Consider the following 17,570-nt stretch of genomic DNA (forward strand, 5'->3'; position numbering starts at 1 on the left):
CAGTTCCAGGTTGTAGCCCGTAGGGAGCCCGTTATAGTTACTAAAAAGCAAAAGCATGTGTGGCAGGGAGTGTGGCCAGATATGCAGAGGATATTGGCTAACACTTGGGGACTGGCCAGTTTTCAAGGGTCAGCAGATTGCCAGTGGGGGTAAGTGAGCTAGGAGGAAGGTGGTTTCTGGTCACTGGAGGGTATGGCCTCTTTGGAATTCATGACTGCACTAAGTCTGACTGGACTTGCCCACACTTGCTGGTGGGTCTCAGCTATTCTGGCAGGCCATGTACCAATGTGGAGAGGCAGTGTTTATTGGGTGGCCATGCCTTAGTGGGGAGGAAATAACACATTGCTGGTAACATGGGAGAAGAGGGCCAGTAGCTGAGATAGGGGGGCAGGAAGGCTGTAAGTTGGCTAGGGAGTAGGGGATCTTGGAGAATCAGGTGAGTGGAAGAGACGTTGTTTTGGGGAAGGAAAAAAAAAACCTCCTGAAGCAGGACTATGAGATGAGGAGTGGGAGAGTTCAGCTGAACATCTTAGAATTCTCCCAGGACATATAAACAAAGCCTGATGCTTCTTAGGGCCAAAGGCTGCTTGAAAGCATGATTTCCTTCTCTGTAACTTTGCAGAGTCTTCAACTGCTGCTGCAGACTATCAATAATCGGTACGCTGAGTGGGCTTCCTAGAGGCTGCCCCTTGCTTTCAGTAATTTGAGAAAAGGAGCTCTGTCTCTGCTAATGAAAAAATTGTGTGGTGCATGATGCAGAGGCCATTAAATCAAAAGGGTTTAAGTGTGTGAACTGTTCTGGTGTTCTCTTGGTGTATTATTCAGGCTTCCCATACTTTGTTAACGTGTTCACTATTTAAAATTATTCAGTGAATGCTTATGCAAAAATATTTCTGCCTTGGGGATTTCTCACAAACTATTCCCGGCAGCTGCAGTGGCAAGTATTGATTATTCTTAGTGCATACCTTGTGTAAGTGTTACATGCCTCACGTGGGTGTCATTTCTGCTCCCTGAACTGGTGACTCTCAAAGGCAAAAGAGCTCACATGATCATTTCCAAAGTGAATACCCCTGCAAACACATATCTGAACGCAAGTGTTTGTAACACTTCCTCTTTCTGAGGTCATTATTGAGAACAAACATTTTCTGGAGCGACTGTTTATAGATATTGAATAAGAGAGACAGTGAACGTTATCTAAGCCAATTTTGCGATTTTTCATTTGAGCAGAAGTCCATGAATCCTTTTTTTCAATATTTGTTTAGCTGTAGTCCAGATTAGTCTGAAACGTCCAGATTTCAGAGAAATTGCCGATAGAAATCAGGCAAAATGTACTTCCGTGCAGGTACAGCATAATTTGACAAAACCAGGAACGCACTAAATATTTTCTAGGTCTTGCCCAGGTGAGAAATGCAGTATAGTGTACCCCTGTGATTATAGTTTTGGTGTATATAATTGTCCACTGGATGTCACTGTTTCTCCACAGAAAGGAAAAATAGGTGGGTTATAAAAGACATGCTACCCCTGGGTACCTCCTCTTTCCTTTCTTCTGTCAAACCAATGGTATGGCAATACTCCCAGAAAAGGTGATCCTTCAGGCAAGAGACATGGCTTTACACCAGTGGGCAAGGGGCACCTTAAGTCACGGAACGGGCAGTAAAATACCCATTATTTCAGACCGTGGAAAGCTTGGAAGGACCTTCATTATAGGGCGATGTTGTTAATATCAGTGGGATTTTAAAGCTGAGAGACTTTCTAGGAAGAGTAAAAAAAGAAACATTAAACATGCTTTGGAAAAGAGCATTTTCCCTATCCAACATCCACTATTGAGGCTTTATTTTTACAGTGATCTATTGCTTCTTTCATGTACCTTTTCCTTTGTCTCTAGGAGAAGCTGTAGATTTTGCAGTTCAGCATGCTATGTCTGAAGCCCATGGAGGACGACCCAATGCATCCAAGATAGCAGTGATCATTGTATCAGAGAGATCGGAGGATCCAGTGGATACTGCTGCATATTCTGCAAGCATCAACAGTAAATTTGATCACTTTGCCACTATTTTTACTCATTTGCTTAATTTTTTAAGTAATAAAGTAAGACGGAGAGTGAAGAAACCCAAACGTTGACATAATGTTATGAGTATGGTGGTTCAATGTGGTTGATTACTATTTGGTAGAGATGGGTCTTAAGAAACCCCCCAGATCCAGATGCCCCTAAACTTTAGGGAACTTTAAGTGCATCTGTTATTTGATAGCTTAGGAAACATAGGCCTCACTTCATTTACAGCCTTTCACTCTCCCAGTACCATTGTGAATGTAATTGGATTATAGTGACGAGATTTAAATGTTGTAAATTTAGGCCCCTTTACGTTGATACCATTCTTGTAAGGTTCATAAACAAGTAAGAATCAATACGTCAAATTCTGCTCTGACTTACACGCCTTGTAAGTGTATCAATATATACTGCATGGCGCTTTATAAATCGTGTGTATCTTCCCTGTATCTGAGTTTCTTCACCTGTAAAATGGAAATAATATTCTCCTTCACAAATTACTTTGGAAACTACCGATGTAAAACATGATTTACATGCTCGGTGGTGTTGTTTGTAATTCAGTTAGTTGAAACAAAGAAAACAGCATGCCCCATGATCAAAGCTTTAGGTTTCTTTTAATTTAAAAATTTTCTGCAAGTCTCCAGTTCCTTCATGTTGACCTTGCATGATCTTACAGCGGTATGATAAATCTTATCATAACTATTACAGTGATTTATAACACAATAATACATGTGCTGAATTGCGTTCAACTTATAGGGAGGGAATAATATGAATAATACTTGAAAACTAACTGTTAGAAAGAAGCATTTCCCAATTCTACTCAAAGATGCAAATCAAAAGCAAAGAGGCTCCCTTCTTGTCCATTATACTTTTAAAACCTGCTTCCCATTTTCCAGGGGTGTCATTGTTTCCAGTTGGAGTTGGAGATAGATATGAAGAAGAGCAGCTGAGGATTTTAACTGGGCAATCTGCTACTGACAGGATCATTAAGCTAAGAGGATTTGAAGACCTTCCCACCATGGTCACCTTGGATGATGCATTTATCAATAAACTGTGCTTGGGTAAGTTTCATGTAGTTTTATAACATGAGCCAGAAAAACCACCATCACAAATAATGAAGATAATGTACTTTGTACAATATGCAGAAGTATTTTCCTACTCCTTTCATTACCTTAATCTTTAGTTAATTTCAGACAAAAGTCCATTAATTTTCTCATTTCCAGATATCAGCCAAATGATACCTAATCAGACGGTGCTTCATTGACATTCTACATGAGTTCTCCTCTGCACAGTCAGTCACTTAGTATGGAGACTGACTCTGAATGTTTGCAGTAGAGTACAAATTCATCAGCTTCCAGAGAGCATTTTTAAATTTAGCCCCATCCTTTTGGGCTGTGGATCTTATCAATCCACAAGACAGATCAGTACTTGGATGAAAGCCCAACAAGGAAAGGCATAGCTGTAGTGACTGGCATTGATCACTCTCCATGGGACATTGCTTCCTTATGGAAGAAGAATAGCCCAAACATGGTGTGGGGGGCAGTTTGTTAGTGGGTGTGCCAGCTTTAGGGTGAGATGTAAAACCAAAGTCCTGATCAGTTGGGATTACTGAAGATCTCTTGGAGCTTTTTGCATTCTTCGCTGCGATCTAATGGTCAAAACTGACATGCATTCTGCCTACTTAAATTCCCCTGTCGTTTGATTTTTATTTCATTCGTTTCATTTTCTGTCCTAAGCTATAGCTGTCCATTGCCATCATGCTATATTAAAGAACTGCTGCATTACGCTCCTGGGACTGGCAAAATGATACCTTTATATATTGCTCACCCTTGAAAACTTTCCAGTTGCTGTAGACAAGGTTACCTCAGTACTTGTACTATTCTTTATGAGTGAAATCCTGCCCCATATGTATTTTCAGCACAGGAAAATTTCACATTATACTGTAAATACTGAGGTAATCTGGGTGACTTTGGGCAAGTCACTTCCCCTCCCTGCGACTCAGTTTACCCTTCTGTAAAATGGGGATAATGACACTGACTTCCTGTGAAGAGTGCTATGAGATCCATGGATGAAAAGCACTATAGAAAGCTAGGTTAGTAGTAGTAGTAGTAGTAGACAAAATTGGCAAAGTAAGGGCAGCCTCTGTGCATGGGTGCGTGCACACACATGTACATGAGTATACACATAATCTTTGCATTTTTAATCCATCTAATTGCTTAGAAATTGATGTAATGAGGACAGTTCTTCCAGGCAGATAATAGTACATTTTAGCGGAAAATAGACTTCAGTTGCTGTCGTACACGGATGCTTTAAACAGACCAGTCAACAAAGCATCTGGCTTTCCTGAGGTCTTGTCTACACTATGGGAACTATAGTGGCAGAGTTACAGTGCCACAGCTATGTCATTATAACAACATAGTGTAGACCAGACTAGAGCGAGGGAAGGGATCTTTCCATCTTTGTAGGAACTCCGCTTCTCCAAGGCACAATATCACACCCCTGAGTGCCATAACTATGTTGACACTAAGTTTTAAGTGTAGGCTAGGCCTTTGTTTCATGGAAGAGTAACCAACTAAGGGGAGGAAGTGGCTACCTGGTCTGACATCTCCCACTGTGTTGAACCTCTGACTCTAGTAACAGGACATGGGAAATAGCACTGATGCAGCTAGCTATGTTTGTATACTAAAGATACAAAGATAAGAACTTCAGTACATACAGCTTCTGTGCAGATATCCTAGACTGTAAAACTGTGGAGCATAATTATGCCACCCTTACTCACCTAGAATAATGCCATGCTCTGTCAGTAGCAATGGGAGTACTGTCAGAGTGAGGTGCTATGTTACTGAAGGAAAGGAGGCAGAATTGGGCCCTTTGTGAATAAGGATTCCAGAACATACATTTTTCTGCGCAGGTTTATGCACTGAAGGCTATATATCCATAAAGATTTCAGGTCATTATAACTGTGAAAAGACAAACCAAATGATGACTGTGTCCAGGAACAAGACCAGAAAAAAAATCTCTGCATAAAATATAGTTCATTCATCTGTTTATATTTTTGCCACATTCTCAAACTGTTTTTATCTCTGGGCAATATTTTACCACTATGGCCCCCAAGTCAGTCACTATAAAGGACCATATTATTATTATTATTTATTTGAATGGTGGTAGCAGAAGTGCCCCAGTCATGGACCAGGCCTCTGTTGTGCTAGATGCTGTATAAACATTTGCCAGCTTTCTTCTTGTTGAATTGTACCTTACAGCATGAGAAGTACCATTCAAATTAATGGGACTATATGGAGAATAAAGTTACTGATACATGTAAATAAGATGTATTGGGGAGGGGGCAGCATCTGGTTTATACATGTTTAATCAATCTCCACTGAGATTACTTCTAACATTTAAAAATCTCTCAAGTAGCTGCCATTTTCTTTTTAAACAACGATCTTTCAAAGAAATATTTCCTCCCCCCCGCCCCTACAAAATGTGGAATTTCTTGCCCAAAATTGCTTCATGCCAAGGCCCAGGACGGGAAACAGGAAGCTGAAACCATTGATAGTTTCCTTATTGCAGCTTATGGTACCCCTCAGGACTGGAAATGGCAGCTTTATTCTGTTCTATAGCAGGTATCCCCCCTTCCATTGGGTCAAAGCTTTTGAACAAAAGGTTCAAATTTGGACGCCTAAAATCAAACACTTAAGTCTGAAAAATTTGGCTCTTGCTTTTATCACAGGTAGATACTAAGATATTAGACCTTAAAAGTATGCCATTATTCTGAATATAAAAGTTATCTTGCATCATTTCTTAGAAGTTTCATAAAGTAAATAAATTATTATTTCCCCTTCCTGGCCCAGTAATTGTACTGAGAGAGCCTGGCTTTACAGGTGGACGCATAACAAAAAGAATACTAGTCAAAAAGGTTTAAAAGTTTTCTCAAACATTTGGAAAATACAATACTGCTTCTGTAATAGATGAGGCTTATAGATAATATATCCTGGAGTAGTGTAGTATGGTTTGAAAGGTTTGCTACTCATGAGGAATGTTGTCATCCCAAACACATGCCAATCAAATCATTATGCCACTGTACCCCATTAATTAATTAACAGAAATTAATTCAGGGAATTCCTATGATCTGTGTTTCTGTGTTATATAGGAGGTCAGACAAGATGATCACAGTGTTCCCTTGTCACCTTATGATCTATGAATCCATGTGTCCTGTATTAATATATTCTCCTTGTTTCAGTGTGTGCGTGTGTGTGTGTGTGTGTGTGTGTGTGTGTGTGTGTGTGTGTGTGTGTGTGTGTGTGTGTGTGTACACATGCATGTAAAGGCTCCAATTCAACTAGGTACTTTAAGAATATCTATCTTAGGGTTTTATACTGCTCCCCATCAGCATAGGATCAGAGCAGAGTATGCCTAAACTTACGCATGTGAGTATTCTCAATGAAATCAGTGGAATTACTTGTATGCTTAAAATTAGTCACATGCTTAAGTACCTTGCTGAATTGGGGCCATGCTTTTTACTTGTCTTTGGTAAACATGGTCATATACTATATTATCACATGTTAATCACTGAGGGTGTGGTCAAGTCTGTACAAGGTGCAGAAGCTGGCATGGACCCTACCCCAAGGAACATACAAACTAAGGCCTGTATCGTGAATACCACATAAGGAGACGTTAGTGCCCATGCAGCGCTCATGGCAGGATTGTAGCCTAACTGATAACCGGTATACATGCGGATTGTTTGTAAAGCGCTTTGGGATTAGAGACACTGTATGAATGTGAGATGATGCTACTAATAACTGAGCTTTGTCTACTCTATGATCTCCCCTTGTACATTCTGGATAGATGCATGCGGTCCTCAGGGATGAAATTCACAGGGTATAAAACAAGAAAATTGCTTACAGTCTGTGTAACTTCTCTGTGTCTTTTTCTCTTTCAGAGCCTGTCAGAGAATGTATGGATGAGGAGGGGAATAAAAAGACAGTAAGTGTATTTTTTTTGTATTCTCCGTCTCGCTTTCAAGTAAAATATTGTAGCGCGTCTGCACTGGAACATGAACGTCTATGTGTGTGCCCTACAACAGACAGGGTTGACCAATGTTAATTGTTCTTCAGTGATGAGCTCCGAGAATGCAAATGATAGTTTACTGAACAGAACAATGGGAGTGCACGCACACTTTTTTCCTCCCTGCTGGCACTTGGTCCTTTAGTGTGCTGAGCACTATTGAAGGAGGTGCATGCACAGCCAAAATACCAGCACTCAGGGCTCCTCTTCACTTCACTCACAGAAAAGTGTGGTTTTTAGCCAGCTGTGAAAATATAAAGGAGACAAGGCAATTTTGTTGTGTCATGAATTAAACTAGGTAAGATCAACCCCAGATGGGGGGAGTATAGCACTGACTTCACTTAGCCACATTGTGGTAAATGCTACAAGTGCCTTGTCTGCGTATACACGAGTGCACATTTGTCATTTTGCTGTAAAAATAGACTCTTCTAAACAGTGAAGACAAAGACTCAGTGTTTGAGCAGAGGAATCCAGGGAAAATGCCCAGAAATACCAACCAACCACTGTGCCTGTCAGAACTGAGCTGATGAGAAAGAGGAAAGTAGGTGTAATGGGGAGCTTATGCCCTGTCTATAGTCGGAAAAAGGTATTGTTTGATCATGTCATACTTAACAAGTGATAGTTAAAATGTTTTAAAAGTCTAGTGTAGAGAGGGCAAGTGTAGTTTTAACTGGTGTTATCTGGTAGGGGCCACAGCCTAATCTACACTAGAAAATTAGGTCGGCATAACTACATTGCTCAGGAGTGTGAAAAATCCACATCCCTGAGTGGCATAGTTAAGATGACCTATGTCCCTTTGCAGACAGCACTGGGTTGCTGGAAGGATTCTTAGAGAGGTGGATTACCTACACTGACGGGAGAACGCCTCCTGTCAGCATAGGTAGCGTCTATAGCTGTGCCACTGTGGCGTTTTGAGTGTAGGCAAGCCCCAACCGTCCTGGGCATCACCTTGGCCAGTTAAGGTGTTAAAACTAGAACTGCCTTGTCTGTGCTAGTTAATTTATTAAAATACACCTGTTTTTCCCCCTAGACATGACCTTAGAGAGAGACAGGATATGACCCAAGCATACGTCTTTTTGAGTATGTCTAGACTCAGAAAAAGGCATATGTTTAAATCAATGCTTCCATAACTGTTAAATTTAATCTAGATTAGGTTATTAGTGGGTTAACTATCTGAAGGTAGCTAACCTGATTCTAAAAAATCACCATGATTCCTAGTCCAAACAAAGCCTAAATGCAGGTAATATAAATGATGTGCCAAATTTTCAAAAGGGCAGCCTCCAATTTGTCGGCATAATTTGCAGATGCATTTTTTGCATCCATAATTGAAATCTCCATATTTATACTTCTAGCTACCTAGCTGCAGATGCAAATCAGGCAGTTAGAAGCTCAAAAGCTCAGTTTTACACCTATAATTCATTTTACTGGCAAAAAATTGCAGGCAAAATTTTTGTGGGTCCCACATGTGGAACCTGTACTATCTGAAATTGTGCGCTGTACTGGAATGGTGGCCTTTTTAAGACTCTTCTACTATTCCTAATAATATTCTGGCTGGAGTCATAATGAGACAATACTAGATATGGGGCTAAATGCTGATTGGTCAAACAAAAGGGAAACTGGGGCACATTCCCTGTAAAAACCTGATCAACTGTGTGGGACACCAGAGGCTGAAAACAGCGCCCTGAACAGTGCTAATAAAACACTATCCCTCACAGTCAGCTTCTCAATGCCTTGTGATGTGTACTGGGCCTGGAGTTATTGTTCCAATAGCAGTCGGCAGCACCTCCTCCTCCTCCTCCCAGCTCTCTTCTTTCATCTTCCTGGCTCATGAATAACAAAAGCAGCATCTGTAGTGCAGGACTGCCCTCTGACCACACTCATCCACACCTCGGCAGGCCCAAGCCCATATCAGTACAGAGTTAGGGTCCTTTCCTAAATTCTCATAGGATGGGACCTTATGCCTGATCTACATGGTTCTGAGTGGCAGGAGGTGCATTGAAATGATGGAAGGTCAGGGCACTCAGCACCCTGCAGAACTGGTCCTCTAGTCAGGCGCCATGTCATTCATGACTTTGGGCTTTGTCCTGAGAGAAGCCGACCTCCTCTGGCTTTCTCTGAAATCAGTGGGACGTCACAGCATCAGAATCAGTAATCTCAACCTCACTTGATTTAGCAACAAGAGTGGTGGCATCACATCCTTCTCTGATCAGTTGCACTGTGGAATTGACTATCAAAAGAACATCTGGTGTGGAGGAGCAATGTTGCCAATTCACATGGAAGTCTGTTTGCACTCCCCTGCACGAGAAAGGTTTGCCACTTTAATTCTACTGGAGTGCTCAAAGGGGCAATACCCCCTAGGGTGGATGCAGTTATATCTCTATACAATTGCTTATACCAGTATAACTTTTTCCATTTCAGGAAGTGAAGTAAACTAGACCATTATAAGACACCTTTATACTGATATAGCTGTATCTGTACTAGATATAACTATACTGGTAAGATCTCACACTCCTAACTGATATAGTTATACCAGCAGAACTTTTCTAGTGCAGACCCGCTCTTGCTGATAAAAACCTAAAACTAAAAAAAAAAAGCTATCTGTTCATGGGTTCAGTGAAGGTACTGGGCCTTCTCAGCTGAGGGTCTTCAGCTATTGAATAAGTGTATAAATCTAAATAAATAGATATGGAACTCCTTTTGAGAGGAAGTTTGCCTGAGTTGTCCTCTGGCATTCTGGGAGTCCCATCTGTTTCAGATGACTTATCTTTGACCGTTCTGGAGACCCGGCTATTGATGTGTGTGCATGCGCACATGCTTTTCTATCCCATTTTTGTCCTCCAACATTTCCACATCATTTGGGAATTAGCCTCTGTTTGTTGTCTTGAGTGTCACTGGGTTCCCACTGTGCCAGATTTCTTGGCTGTGTCTGGACAGTTCTTTTAATTGAATTATTTTTAATGTGTTGTGCTTTGGTTTTATTGTACAACTCTTATGAGCTTTGTGATAGGTGTCCTGTAAATGGGTTAAATAAAAATAATTAAAGAAATATGAAAACCAAAAAAAACGTTTTTGCCAGATGTGCACAGCTGTCTACGTATCCTTCCAGTTGCTTCGCTTCCAGTGGGTTGAGAGAGAGAGAAGAGTATAATTAAAAAACATGTCATATCTTACTACCTAAATATTTTTTCCATATTTAAAACTCCTCACATTACTTTTTAAAAATTTTATAGCTTCCCCATGGCTCTCAAGCCTGAAAAATCTTTGACAACTTTTAAGAGAAGTTCGTTATAATGAAATCTTTTCAAAGTCCTAAGACCTACAAAGCACGCCTAGGGAAATGCACTCATATTTAATACATACTCCCAATATTTATGACTGCAAATCTGGCAGTTCTCTTTTAGAACGAATGGGATCGCATAGCACAGAGCTGTAGAAAAATACTTTTAAAGCATTATTCCTGGTTTGCACGCTAGTGTCAAGAATAGACCACGAATTAAGCTGTGTCCAACCCTGATATTTTGCCACCTTGCTATTCGTTCTCATGAGGATAGAGATGAGCTGAAATGGAGACGTCTTAAGGTAGCCTATCTAGATAGTCGTCTTCCTTTCTTCCCCGTACACTTTGTTGGTGAATCCGGGGAGCTGTCATCCAACTCTTGGAACCGCTCTATCTATTCCTAGTAGAACTTCCAGGACTGACATTGAAGGATTGGAGGCAGTGTAGTTGTAGCCATGTTGGTCCCAAGATGTTAGAGAAACAAGGTGGGTGAGGTAATGTCTTTTATTGGACAAACTTCACTCACTAAAGGACTGGACAGTTAGGGATGTTGGTCTTGGAAGCATGCAATTTGAGGATGATATTCCTGGGAATTTCGGGCTCATTCTTGCAAGCTGCTCAATGCTCTAGCATTGAGGTCAACAGGAGTATCCATGTGCTGAAATGCTTTGCAGGATAGGGGCTGGAGTGCTCAGTGAAGGTTTGAGCACAAATAGTGATTGCCTCCCAACTCAGAGGTTAAGAGGGGACAGCCCAGGAGACTTAAAATTCCATCCCTCCTGCAGGAGGAGAGTATCTTTTTTTAATTTTACAGGAAGACAGTGGTTAGCTAATAACATACACCCCACAGGGCAGCAAGTTGCCTTCAGAATGGGTGGAATTTTTAAGGGTTCAGGACTGTAGGTATTTCAAGCCTTCAGAAAAGGGGCTTTTGTTTTACTAGCTTGAAACAACTCTCATTAATTCCTGCTGTGCTATGAGCATCTGCGTTCAGAATACTTTCCAAAATAATTTTATGCTCATGAAAACCAAAGGCGTTGGTATTTAAAGAAAAGCACTGGGAAATTCTTTATTGACTGTGTTATCCATGTGGCTGCAGGGCCGCCATGCTAACAATAGACAAAAGTACAAGATATTTCATTCTCTTCCAGCAAAGCATCCCCCCTTCTAGACTATTACCCTTTGCATGGAATTTCAGAGTCTATTTCTTGCAATGTTTCTATATTAACTTTCTCATGCCCATGAACTCCCTGATACGTTGCAATCTATTGTTTAATTCTCCAAGGCTATTTTGAACCGCACTGCTGGCAGTGTCACTTTACTTGCTAGTTTTAGGTTATGGAACACAGTCTGCTAGCAGCTAAGTGCAGGCCTCCAAGTGTTGGTTTGAATTTTCTTTCCTTGCAACAAATCCTATTTTAATATCAATATGTCTTCTTGTATAGCCCGGTGACAAATGGACATTACTAGATCAGTGTCACACTGTGACATGCTTGCCAGGTGGTCACACAGCTCTGGAAAGTCACCGAATTAATTGCGAGAAGATGCCAAAACCTACATGTCACAATAATCTTCCTGCTGTTAAAACCGAGGAGACCTGCGGCTGCCGCTGGACATGTCCGTGTGAGTAACTTATTTTGCATATATATTTCTTCCCATCACCTGCGATGTGTACAGGAAACGTACTGGCGAATGGACCACAGAGCTACAACTCAAGGTGTAATTCCAAGCTGCTTGAACTGAAATGAATTTACACTTGCTCTTTATCAAAATCAAAATTCATAATCTCAGATAATTAGGGCTGGATTCTGGCCAGATGCTGCACATGGACTTTGGGGTCTTTGGCCAGCCGTTGTGTTTGGGCACAAGATGAGGGAGGACTCAGAGTAGCAATAGAGAACCCCTGCCCTGGGTGCCATGGTTCCACTGCCCCCACTCTCTTCACACTAGGGCATGAGGTTGGCTAGATGCAAGAAGAGGAGAGAGCCGGCCTTTTTTTAAAGGGCGGTGCAGCAGATGTGCATTGCTTGGAAACTCCCGTGAGGAATTCTGGCATCACTCTACCTCTGACATGCTTGAAGGCTCAGAGAGCCCTGTCTTAGATTATGTCTACACTGCAATCAGAGGTGTGATTGCAGCTCAGGTATGCCTAACTTCAGTACCTTTAATTCATCTAGCATGGCTAAACACAGCAGTGATGATTCCATGGCACATCTAGTGTGGCCTAGGAATCTGAGTATGTACCCAGGGTTCGGGGAGGGGGCAGGGGCGCTTGTACAGCCTACGCTGAAGCCTTTGCAGCACTGCAGCTTCACTGCTATTTTTAGCCACACTGGCTAGATTAAAACTATTATGGCTATGCCTCCTTGTGCTGCAATCACACTCCAACAGCAGTATAGACAGATCCTTGCAATATCATGCACCATTTTGAAAGATATAGCTATAGATTAAAACCATTTTTATTTTCCCTCATGGTTTCAATATTTCTTCCTTTCGTTCATTAGTACTAAAGACATTGACGTGAAAAAACAAATCTTCAAGTTTTATTTAAATGTGTCTATTTTATCATTACTATTTTAATATTTAAGCTTTTTTTTGTAAGAAGAGTTGAGTGTCTTTCAAACACAGGTGTTTTCAGAATACAGTGGCCCCAAATGCATTTCACATGTTACAGATATGGTAAACATATAACTGTGCACATATATACATCACATACATATATATAACAAAAACTATGTTAAAATAATATTATTAAGGTTGCAAAATCAAACACTCAAAATCTAGGAAATACCAGATTTAAGGATGCCTGGGCAACCTTAATTCAGTCCCGTTGTGTCTATATATTACGAGACAGTCTTTAATTACATGATCACATATTATTTTTTATAGGACCCTTCTGGCCCCTCATCTAATCTGTTTCTCTCCCCCATCCTGGTCTCCAGGCATCTCCCTGCCTCTGCCAATGTTCCCTATCCCCATTGGCTCCCAGTCTCAGTCTCCCTCCTTGGGATCTTTGTGCCAGTCTCTTTGCCTGTCCAGTCCCAGTTCTCCCCCAGCAACCTAGATTCTTGTCACATCTATCTCTCCTCCTCTTGCCCTCCTCCCCTCATCTCATTTGTTCACAGTCCAAGTCTCCTTGCTAGTCAGTCTCCGTCTTCATCCAAATTCCCATTCCCAGCTTCCCTCTCCCAGACCTCTTCCAGCTTCCACTCCCAGTCTCTCCACATCAGGTTCCTTATCCCAATCTACTCCCCCAGCTCCCTCCACTCAGGTCTGGCTCTTGCCACCTCTGAATTTGAATCAACCAGCTTCCTCCTCTACACTGCCTGGACCCAGTGGGGGGGAGGGGGTCATATAAAGCACAGGAGAGACAGGTGCCCTGCTCTCAGTTCAGGTGCCTGGGCCTGGGCCTGGACCTACGTACCCTTCCAGTTGCTTTACCTGACACAGCCTGCAGCAGTCCAGAGCTGCAATTTCAGGGAAAGTCTTGATCAGCCCCTGGCTGGAGCATGCCTAGTACGGATGGAATTTGGGGGAACAGAGCTGCTAAAATCTAAGAAGTCTCTTCTGAGCATGTACAAACGGTGATTTTTCAGAGGCTTATATCTTGGCCAAACTTGAGCAGTTTTTCACAGGGATGGCAGAAGGCACATCCCTGAAACAAAGGCCATCCTCTGCCAAATTTCAAGTACCTGCTCCCAGGCATGGCGGCGGTAGAGCATCTGAAAGAATAGGCCACCAGACCCAGGCAAAACGTATTTTTCCTTAGTCTCATTCTGGGAAATGCCAGAACCAGTTTGGCTGAATTTTTTCAAAAAACGTAGCCTGAGGCAGACACCCAGCATGGAAAACTTCAGCCCTCTTGCGTCGTTTGGCAAAGATCTAAGCAACTGAAAACAGGATTTTATAAAAGGGAAGTGTCAGGCACCCTTAACGACGAATGGTGCTACCAGTCCTGACTATGATATACACAGAGAGCCCCCTCGTGAATTAGTCATTTAACATTTAAAGGAACAAATGCATTCCCACCTATTATTTGCAATACCTTTCTAGTTCCAAAAGGATTGTCTCCAGAAACACAGACAGCATGATATGGGACACAAGACAGAGTGTGCTGTTGTATAATGATAGTAACAACTGACACATGCAGCTGGGAATAGCAGAGTCTTGAGGAAGACTGCCTGATCACAGATCTTTGTTTCTTTTTGAATGGGTACGGAGTGGGCCACATGTCACAGGCTGACCAGGCAGTTTTAATGGGAGATAGGGCCAGCCACGCCTGTGCTGCAATTTAATTAGCTGCCTCCCAGTCTGAGAGGATGGGACTAAGGTGATGGATTAATAGACGCCTGGGCCTTGTAAAAGGGCTGAGAGAGATCAGCCTTCAGATTGCCACCAAAAGCTCCTGTGGAAGGCTCTGAGTCAGGGTCTGCAGGAGGCTGGGTGCTTCAAAGGAAGCAGCCTGGGAGCCTAATGATCTAGGCGAGAGCCATAAAAACTCTCAACGATACCCCAGAAAGAGGATGGGAAGTAGGCAATTATTTATGGCACAGGTTTGGCTGGCCCATCTCCCCTGAAAGGGGCCAATCATTCTGAGACACTGGGCCACAGAAATAGATGGGATCAAACTGATATATCGGCTCCAGCCCTGCACGCAGTTACAGGCATGAGCAGTGGGACTGCTTGCCTGCTTAAAGCTAAGAACGTGCCTGTTTGCAGGATTGGGGCCATCGCATGGGACTGTCTGCTGGAAAAAGTTCTAACCTTTTGCCAGAGAGAGGCCCAGACTGGTTTCCAATTTCCAAGCCTTTCTGAACTGGGGAGGAGGGAGTCTGGAAAAATAAACGGAATCTGAACAAACTCTAGGACATTGAGTCTATTCTCTGGCTAACCTCAACCTTCTGGGTTGGGTTCTGAGCCCAGGCAGATGTAGAAAAAAAACCTAATGCACAGCGTTTGCTCTTGATTTTGAGTGTGTGAACAGGAACAATTGATATTGTGTGAGCTGTGTCTTGGCTCAGGCAGAGTGAGAGTACTCCCACTCAAACATGCAGAGATGAGGGACCCAGCAGTGGTGCTGGAGTTGCCGGTTGCTGAAAAGAGAACCTCTGGGAAATGGCCCTGCTCTCCACCCACACACAGTAGGGGGAGAAGATGTTCCGCTGCTTTTTGACTTCACAGCTTTTCATGTGATCATAGTAGTTCATGCAGGGCTTGCCCCATGAAGAGTTTTGCTAGAATGGCCCTGTACCTCTTAGAAGAGTTGGGGATAGAGCGGAAGGAAGATAGGGAAAAAAACAATGACCCTTTGATCAAGTGAAATCACTAAGATCCACACCCTCCAGCCCAATTCAAAGGCCATGGAAGAGGTCTTGGATGCAGTGGAATTGGTACAGCCTCACTGCACGGGGAAGGGAGTTATGTCGTGAGACCATGCAGGTGGGCTTTCTACCCCTACACAGGATGGAGCACAGTTCCACAGCAGTCTACAGAGGAAAGGAGTCCAGGCACAGCAGGGATGGGTCAAGAGTGAGACTTCTGGATCCACAGCCACGTGGATTCACTGACCTAGCCTCACCAGTCCACCAGAGGGAAGATGCAGTGGCCATAAAAGCTACTGCAGCCAGTATACTTGAGCTCTGCGCAGGAAAAAATCACTGATTGATATACTTATTTCGATTACAAGTGCCAAGAGCCAAGGATAGGCACTTTCCTGCTTTCTAATTGCTGTACCAAAATACGAATGGGAAATGCAGACATCAGGCTGCGTTTATAAAGCACAGTGTTGCATGCCTGTTCAGCCAAAATTCACAGTAGCCCCAAAGATTTGAGCCTATGGGTAACGTTTTCAAAAGCGCCTACATTACTTCGGAGTGTTAAATCCCATTTTCAAAAGTGACTTAGGCACTTTGGAACCCAAATCCTATTGACTTTCCGCTCCAAACTGCCTTAAATCTCTTTTAAAATGGGACTTAATGTACCTAAGTCACTTTAGATGCTTTTGAAAATTTTATCCCAAAGCGTTTTTTAAGAGTAAAATCTCATGACTTCCCCATCTGTAATATATAATCTCATCCTGGGATCAAAAATGTCCATTGAGGAACTGCCATATCCAAAGAGCAAAATTCCTCAATGGGCTAACGTGTTGTTTGAAATGTTCAGGATTTCTAGCTGGACTCAGAGCTTTTTATTGTCAGACATGGAAAACTTTCACACCAAGTATTTGCCTTTTTAATGTTCCCTTCAAAGCACATTAAATTATCCAGCCATTTTAAATCCAAGATTTCCTTTCTAATATAAATATTCCCTAAATGTAAAATTATTGCATAGATTTTACTTGAATCATTTTATTTGTGTCCAAAAGAATAAACAATTACTAATGTAATTTTTATTTCAACACTGTGATATTTCCTATTTCATGAATCAGTGAACAGCAATAGAAATCCATTAGTTTTGGCATTCAAAATATGTCTCCCTAAAGGATTTCTTAAGGGATTAAATTTAAAATTACCACTTTTACCATTAGTCACTTGGCACAGAAAAGCCTATAGTTGTCTTAAGGTTATTGCCCTTCAGAATGAGATAATGTTTGTTTAGCTCTGTAAATTTAACACGCCACGATAGCCCAGAAATTCTCGTCATTTCCCAAGATGATATGAGTTTGTAAGGCAGACTGCTAACTTTTCACCTTTACCAAAAACCGCAAGTCACACGTGTTTTTAATGGCTGTGTTGGCTCAGCTAAACCAGTGCAAGTCTGTGGTGTTATATCAAAGTTAACTGGCCAATGAGGGCTCGATCCTGCACATGGCAAAACTTCCATTGACTTGAGTCCTAACTGGGTGAAGAACATGGAGCTATTTCTTCCCCTCTAAGACCATGTCTTCACTACAGAGCCCGATATAGCCAGTACACCAATGCTGCCAGAGCCCACTAGTGGAGACTCAGCTTAATTTGCCAGAAGAGTTCATTTGATGGCACAGCTATCTGACTTCCCCAAACTACATTAGCTAAGCCAATAGAAACATGGTTTTGTCAGCATAGTTGCATCTACATGGGGGGCGAGTAGGTGTAGTTGTGTTGGCTGGGAGGGAGGGGGGTAAAAATTTTTCCCCACTTCTTGCTGTCCTACTTATGCCAGCAAAACTTCATAGGGTGTAGCCCAGGCTACAGTCAATTGAAT

At 42.2% G+C, this 17,570-nt stretch overlaps 1 protein-coding gene across 8 annotated transcripts in view; it reads left to right on the forward strand.

The window, feature by feature from the left end:
• The window catches only part of VWF (von Willebrand factor), a 226,512-nt gene that overhangs the window by 139,018 nt on the left and 69,924 nt on the right, over window positions 1-17,570 (forward strand). For all 8 annotated transcript variants that reach the window (XM_067531091.1, XM_067531098.1, XM_067531099.1 and 5 more), the window contains 4 exons: window positions 1,886-2,029; window positions 2,944-3,108; window positions 6,987-7,030; window positions 11,834-12,011. In XM_067531091.1, coding sequence (XP_067387192.1) covers window positions 1,886-2,029; window positions 2,944-3,108; window positions 6,987-7,030; window positions 11,834-12,011 — 531 coding nt within the window. The remainder of the gene's footprint in view (window positions 1-1,885; window positions 2,030-2,943; window positions 3,109-6,986; window positions 7,031-11,833; window positions 12,012-17,570) is intronic.

This window comes from Emydura macquarii, unplaced genomic scaffold (genome assembly GCF_026122565.2).
Source record: "Emydura macquarii macquarii isolate MOO-44397 ecotype Brisbane River unplaced genomic scaffold, CSIRO-AGI_Emac_v2 contig_3122, whole genome shotgun sequence".
Taxonomy (NCBI): Eukaryota; Metazoa; Chordata; order Testudines; family Chelidae; genus Emydura; species Emydura macquarii.